Here is a 6,910-nt window from a genome sequence, read left to right as displayed (position 1 = left end):
AAGCTTAGAGTGGAAGTGCAAACCTTCAGACAGAAGGAAGGTGAATCCCTCTATGAAGCTTGGGAAAGATACAAGCAATTGATCAGAAGGTGTCCTTCTGGTATGCTTTCAGAATGGAGTATCATATGCATATTCTATGATGGTCTGTCTGAACTATCCAAGATGTCATTGGACAACTCTGCTGGTGGATCTCTTCATCTGAAGAAGACGCCTGAAGAAGCCCAAGAACTCATTGAAATGGTTGCAAATAACCAATTCATGTACACTTCTGAAAGGAATCCTGTGAATAATGGGACAACTCAGAAGAAAGGAGTTCTTGAGATTGATACTCTGAATGCCATATTGGCTCAGAATAAAATATTAACTTCAAAGGATAAAGTGAGATGCCAAAACTGTTCAGAAGCAAAAAGCTAATAGCCCCGCTCATCTAATTAAGACTGATCTTCATAGATGTTTTCAGAATTTATTATACATTCTCTTCTTTTTATCCTATTTTTTTTAGGTTGCTTGGGGACAAGCAACAATTTAAGTTTGGTGTTGTCATGAGCGGATAATTTATACGCTTTTTGGCATTGTTTTTAGGTAGTTTTTAGTATGTTTTAGTTACTTTTTATTATATTTTTATTAGTTTTTAAATAAAAATCACATTTCTGGACTTTGCTATGAGTTTGTGTATTTTTTTGTGATTTCAGGTATTTTCTGGCTGAAATTGAGGGACTTGAGCAAAAATCTGATTTAGAGGCTGAAAAAGGACTGCAGATGTTGTCGGATTTTGACCTCCCTGCACTTGAAATGGATTTTCTCGAGCTACAAAAGCCCAATTGGTGCACTCTCAATTACGTTGGCAAGTAGACATCCTGGGCTTTCCAGCAATATATAATAGTCTATACTTTGCCCGAGTTTTGATTACGCAAACTGCCGTTTAAACGCCAACTTTCTACCCTATTCTGGCGTTAAACGCCAGAACTGGTATAAAAGCTGGAGTTAAACGCCCAAACTGGCACCAAAGCTGGCGTTTAACTCCAAGAAAAGCCTCTACATGTGAAAGCTTCAATGCTCAGCCCAAGCACACACCAAGTAGGCCCGGAAGTGGATTTCTGCATCATTTACTCATTTCTGTAAACCCTAGGTTACTAATTCATTATAAATAGGACCTTTTACTACTGTATTTTCATCATGGTTATTCTGGTTCCCCATATGGGGCCGAAGCCAATGACCACCATTATCACTTATGTATTTTCAACGGTGGAGTTTCTACACCCCATAGATTAAGGTGTGGAGCTCTGCTGTTCTTCATGAATCAATACAAAGTACTACTGTTTTTCTATTCAATTCATGCTTATTCTTATTCTAAGATATTCATTCGCACAGAAGAACATGATGAATGTGATGATTATGTGACACTCATCACCATTCTCACTTATGAATGCGTGCCTGACAACCACTTCCGTTCTACATGAAAACAAGCTTGAATGTGTATCTCTTGGGTTTCTAATCTAAGATTAAAACCTTCGTGGTATAGGCTAGAATTATTGGCGGCCGTTTCTGAGATTCGGAAAGTCTAAACCTTATCTGTAGTATTCCGAGTAGGATCTAGGAAGGGATGACTGTGACGAGCTTCAAACTCGCGAGTGTTGGGCGTAGTGACAGACACAAAAGGATCAATGGATCCTATTCCAATATGAGTGAGAACCGACAGATGATTAACCATGCGATGACAGCGCATTTGGACCATTTTCACTGAGAGGACGGACGGTAGCCATTGACAACGGTGATCCCCAACATACAGCTTGCCATGGAAAGGAGTATGAATGATTGGATGTAGGCAATAGGAAAGTAGAGGTTCAGAAGGAACAAAGCATCTTCATACGCTTATCTGAAATCCCACCAATGAATTACATAAGTACTTTTATCCTATTTTATATTTTATTTATGTTTTAATTATCAAAACTTCATAACTATTTGAATCCGCTTGAATGAGATTTACAAGATGACCATAACTTGCTTCAAGCCAACAATCTCCGTAGGATCGACCCTTACTCACGTAAGGTATTACTTGGAGGACCCAGTGCACTTGCTAGTTAGTTGTGCGAAATTGTGAAAAAGAGTTAAGATTACAATTGTGCGTACCAAGTTGTTGGCGCCATTGAGATCACAATTTCGTGCACCACATTTTCACTGAGAGGATCTTACAGCTTGCCATGGAAGGGAGCACGTATGGTTGGAAGAAGGCAATAGGAAACCAGAGGTTCAGAAGTAACAAAGCATCTCCAAACGCTTATCTGAAATTCCCACCAATGAATTACATAAGTATCTCTATTTTATTTTATGTTTTATTTATCTTTTAATTATCAAAACCTCATAATCATTAGAATCCGTCTGACTGAGATTTACAAGATGACCATAGCTTACTTCAAGCCGACAGTCTCCGTGACCTTTACTCACGTAAGGTATTACTTGGATGACCCAGTGCACTTGCTGGTTAGTTGTGCAGAGTTGTGTAAAGTGTGAATCACAATTTCGTCCACCAGCACCTAAGGCCAGAGAAACCTCTAGGAAGAGGAAAGGGAAGGCAGTTTCTTCCAACTCTGAGTCATGGGAGATGGAGAGATTCATCTCAAAAGCCCATCACTAGCAAGAGGATGGAGCAAACAAGTGAGCCCGCTCATGGACCTCAACAAGAGCATGAGGAAATTCCTCATCAAGAAATTCCTGAGATGCCTCAAGGGATACACTTTCCTCCACAAAGCTATTGGGAGCAACTCAACACCTCTTTAGGAGATTTGAGTTCCAACATGGAGCAACTAAGGATGGAGCAACAAGAGCACTCCATTATCCTCCATGAAATCAGAGAGGACCAAAGAGCCATGAGGGAAGAGCAACAAAGGCAAGGAAGAGATGTTGAGGAGCTCAAACACTCCATAGGATCTTCAAGAGGAAGAACTAGCCGCCATTACTAAGGTGGACCCATTCTTTAATTTCCTTGTTTATTTTCTTTTCTGTTTTTGGTTTTTATGCTTTATGTTTTGACTATGTTTGTGTCTTCATTACATGATCATTAGTGTTTAGTGTCTATGTCTTAAAGCTATGAATGTTCCATGAATCTTTCACCTTTCTTAAATGAAAAATATTTTCTGAAAAAGAAAAAGAAGTACATGAATTTCGAATTCTATCTTGAAAATAGTTTAATTATTTTGATGTGGTGGCAATACTTTTTGTTTTCTGAATGAATGCTTGAATAGTGCATATTTTTTATAGTGAAGTTTATGAATGTTAAAATTGTTGGCTCTTGAAAGAATAATAAAAAAAAGATAAATGTTATTGATAATTTGAAAAATCATAAAATTGATTCTTGAAGCAAGAAAAAGTAGTGCAAAACACAAAGCTTGCGGAAAAAAAAGAAAAATAAAAAAAAGAAAGAAAAAGAAAAAGCAAGCAGAAAAAGCCAATAGCTCTTTAAACCAAAAGGCAAGAGCAAAAAGCCAATAACCCTTTAAACTAAAAGACAAGGGTAAAAAAAGATCCAAGGCTTTGAGCATTAATAGATAGGAGGGCCCAAAGGAATAAAATCCTGGCCTAAGCGGCTAAATCAAGCTGTCCCTAACCATGTGCTTGTGTCATGAAGGTCCAAGTGAAAAGCTTGAGACTGAGTGGTTAAATTCGTGATCCAAAGCAAAAAAAAGTGTGCTTAAGAACTCTGGGCACCTCTAACTGGGGACTCTAGCAAAGCTGAGTCACAATCTGAAAAGGTACACCCAGTTATGTGTCCGTGGCATTTATGTATCCGGTGGTAATACTGGAAAACAAAATGCTAAGGGTCACGGCCAAGACTCATAAAGTAGCTATGTTCAAGAATCAACATACTAAACTAGGAGAATCAATAACACTATCTGAATTCTGAGTTCCTATGGATGCCAATCATTCTAAACTTCAAAGGATAAAGTAAGATGCCAAAACTGCTCAGAAGCAAAACGCTACTAGTCCCGCTCATCTAATTGGAACTAAGCTTCATTGATATTTTGAAATTTATTGTATTTTCTCTTCTTTTTATCCTATTTTGTTTTTAGTTGCTTGAGGACAAGCAACAATTTAAGTTTGGTATTGTGATGAGCGGATAATTTATACGCTTTTTGGCATTATTTTTAGGTAGTTTTTAGTATGTTTTAGTTACTTTTTATCATATTTTTATTAGTTTTTATGCAAAAATCACATTTCTGGACTTTACTATGAGTTTGTGTGTTTTTCGGTAATTTCAGGTATTTTCTAGCTGAAATTGAAGGACCTGAGCAAAAATCTGATTCAGAGGATGAGAAAGGACTGCAGATGTTGTTGGATTCTGACCTCCCTGCACTCATCTTCTTCCAAGTCGTCGGAGACTAAGTGAGAGTGATAAGGCTTAAGTGGATAGTCTGAAAAAGTTCGGGATTGCCACTTCGAAGATTATGGCTTACATGGCCGGGTAGTCAGGGGGTTATGGGATGCTTCGTTTTACGAAGAGGGTCTGTACAATTATGTTCACAACCAAAGAATAGCACAAATAAACGATGGAGACGCAGTAGCAACGATAAGTTATTTGGAGGGCAAGGCCAACGCTGACATGATAATGGTCGCCAGATATACCAAAACAACAGAGGACAGTCTTGGAAGCCTATTCTAGGCTGATGGGCAGATGATGGTCGATTATCATCTGTTCGGTGACGTGCTTGCATTTGATGCAACATACCGGTCCAACAAGTACAAGAAGCCTCTAGTAGTTTTCTCTGCATCAAATCATCACAGGCAGACGGCAATTTTCGGTTTTGCGTTGCTGGAGGATGAGGAGGTACGTACATATAGGTGGGTGTTGTTGAATATTCTTGATGTCATGGATAACAAGAAGCCTGCCGTTGTGGTCACCAACGGGGATAAAGCCATCCGGGCAGCCATTGCGGATGTGCTGCCTTTAGCCAGGCATCGCCTATGTGGGTGGCACTTGGAAAAAAACTGTGTGCTTAGGGTAAAAGAACCTGAATTTCGAAAGGTGTTCAAGAAGGCAGTTTACGTAAACTTCGATGTTGCGGAGTTTGAGGAGTATTGGAGAACGACTGTAAAGAGTTTAGGGTTAATGAACAATAGCTGGTTCAAAGGCACCTACGATTTAAGAGAGAGTTGGGCAACGGCATATCTACAGAGAACTTTTTGCGCCGGCTACAGGACAACTTCGAGGTGTGAGGGCATAAATGCATTCCTCAAAGGGTTCCTTACGTCGACAAATAGCCTTCTGGAATTGGTTCACAGCTTGGACAGGGTGGTTAAAGATTACCGCAATAATGAGGTCACGGCCCAATTTTATTCGTTATATTACATGCCTGTACTGACGACCGGTCTTGACAAGATTGAGCTATTTGCCTCGAAGATATACACCAGCGTAGTCTTCAAGGAGGTTAGAAAACAAATAAAAGGGGTTGGGAGTTTATTGTTTTTGGGGAAAGACAGCATAAGCACGACGTCCATCTACAAGTTCTCAAGCATGGGGAACCGTCGTATGATCCGCAAGGTGCTTTACGATCCAACTGAGCCGAAGATTGAATGTGATTGTATGATGTGGAACAGCGAAGGTATTCCTTGCTGCCACATATTTTGCATGATGAAATATGAGGGTTTGGAAGAAATCCCACCAGGTTTGATACTGAGGCGGTGGTGTATTGATGCCAAAGAATGGACGGCATCATCAACAGAAGGGACAGCGGGGCATGACAGTCGATTACTAAGGTATGGCACGTTGTGCAGTGCAATGACTGTTGTTGCCAAACTAGCTTCCGATGATGCAGCTAACTGCGAGGGATGCAATAGCTTCTTTGGCACATAGGCTTTAGGCGCAAAGAGGGAACACTATAGACCATGAGGCTGGAATGAGGCAATAGGATGTTGTGGAGGAACCTTCCGTAGCAAAGACAAAGGGAGCCCCTAAACGCCGCAGGGAGACGGGATCCTCCACACAGATCGAGCTTGGTGGGAAGAGGCGTTGCTGCACTTCTTGCGGGCTTCCAGGTCACACGAAGAGGACGTGTCTGTCCGAAAGGGAGAAGAGCCAAGTCGGTCTCCAGGAGGGGCTATCAGCCACGGTCGGGAATTCATCATCGAGAGAGCCCAGTGGGTATCCTAGAGGAACTAGTTCTTCCAAGGTATGTTTCTTGGGTTCGGTTATTTTTTACATACGAATTAGCTATGCATGGTGACATGGACTAGGTTGGTGAAATCAATAATGCTTTCACACACAATGAAAGAGTTTACTTTAGTATATAGTAAGTAGTTATCGTGTCTGTACGATATGTGTTATGACCTAGTGTCTCATCCCATCCCAAACATAAGTACCGGAAATGAGAGTCGACATATCACAATCAAGGAAAAATCCAGCTGCGATTCCTTTTTGTGTGGACGGAGGAACCCATGTTCATGGAACTATAATAGGTGAAATTTAGTGAATAAGCTGGGCATTTACCATGTATCGTTTTCATGAGTTCTATGTGCTTTCGTATAATACTCCTTCGGGAAATCAATTCTGAATTTTTTAGTTTTTGGGTGTATATGTAAATTAAATTATCAGATTCAGATGAAGTGGTATTTCCGTTTGATGAGATATGAAACTAGTGTGTGTTTAGACATACAAAAATGCCGTGTTTATTAAAGGTGATTGAGTAGTTTCATCTAATTTTCTTCCAGGGATGTACCATTTATGTGTAACACATCATTTTTTTTTGAGATTTTTGTGATGATCTAATTTCGTGATTATTGTTGAAGGAAGAGTTATAATTTTTTTGTCCGACTGTATTGAAGATTGAGTGTTGGCTCTTGTGCGTATAACCTTTAGACATAATAAAGGTACAGTTTCAGGTAGAAGGTTCTTACACGCAACTTGAATATAGTTTGT

At 39.9% G+C, this 6,910-nt stretch overlaps 1 protein-coding gene and 1 non-coding gene across 2 annotated transcripts; one reads left to right on the top strand and one right to left on the bottom strand.

Moving 5' to 3' along the window:
- On the bottom strand, positions 1-108 carry LOC112768334 (small nucleolar RNA R71). The gene has a single exon (XR_003185770.1). It is a non-coding gene; the product is annotated as a small nucleolar RNA R71 (small nucleolar RNA).
- A 4,564-nt stretch (positions 109-4,672) lies between these two features.
- Positions 4,673-5,848, top strand: LOC112763318 (protein FAR1-RELATED SEQUENCE 5-like). Its single transcript, XM_025809020.1, has one exon. It carries the CDS (start codon positions 4,673-4,675, stop codon positions 5,846-5,848), a length of 1,176 nt encoding a protein of 391 aa, XP_025664805.1.
- The last annotated feature ends 1,062 nt before the right edge of the window (positions 5,849-6,910 follow it).

This window comes from Arachis hypogaea, chromosome 17, assembly GCF_003086295.3.
Source record: "Arachis hypogaea cultivar Tifrunner chromosome 17, arahy.Tifrunner.gnm2.J5K5, whole genome shotgun sequence".
Taxonomy (NCBI): Eukaryota; Viridiplantae; Streptophyta; class Magnoliopsida; order Fabales; family Fabaceae; genus Arachis; species Arachis hypogaea.
The sequence above is the reverse complement of the archived record's forward strand: the minus strand, read 5'-3'. Positions and strand labels throughout refer to the sequence as shown.

Bases quoted from the DNA above. Each gene is read 5' to 3' on its own strand.
- LOC112763318 (XM_025809020.1), top strand. From the start codon at position 4,673: ATGGTCGATTATCATCTGTTCGGTGACGTGCTTGCATTTGATGCAACA.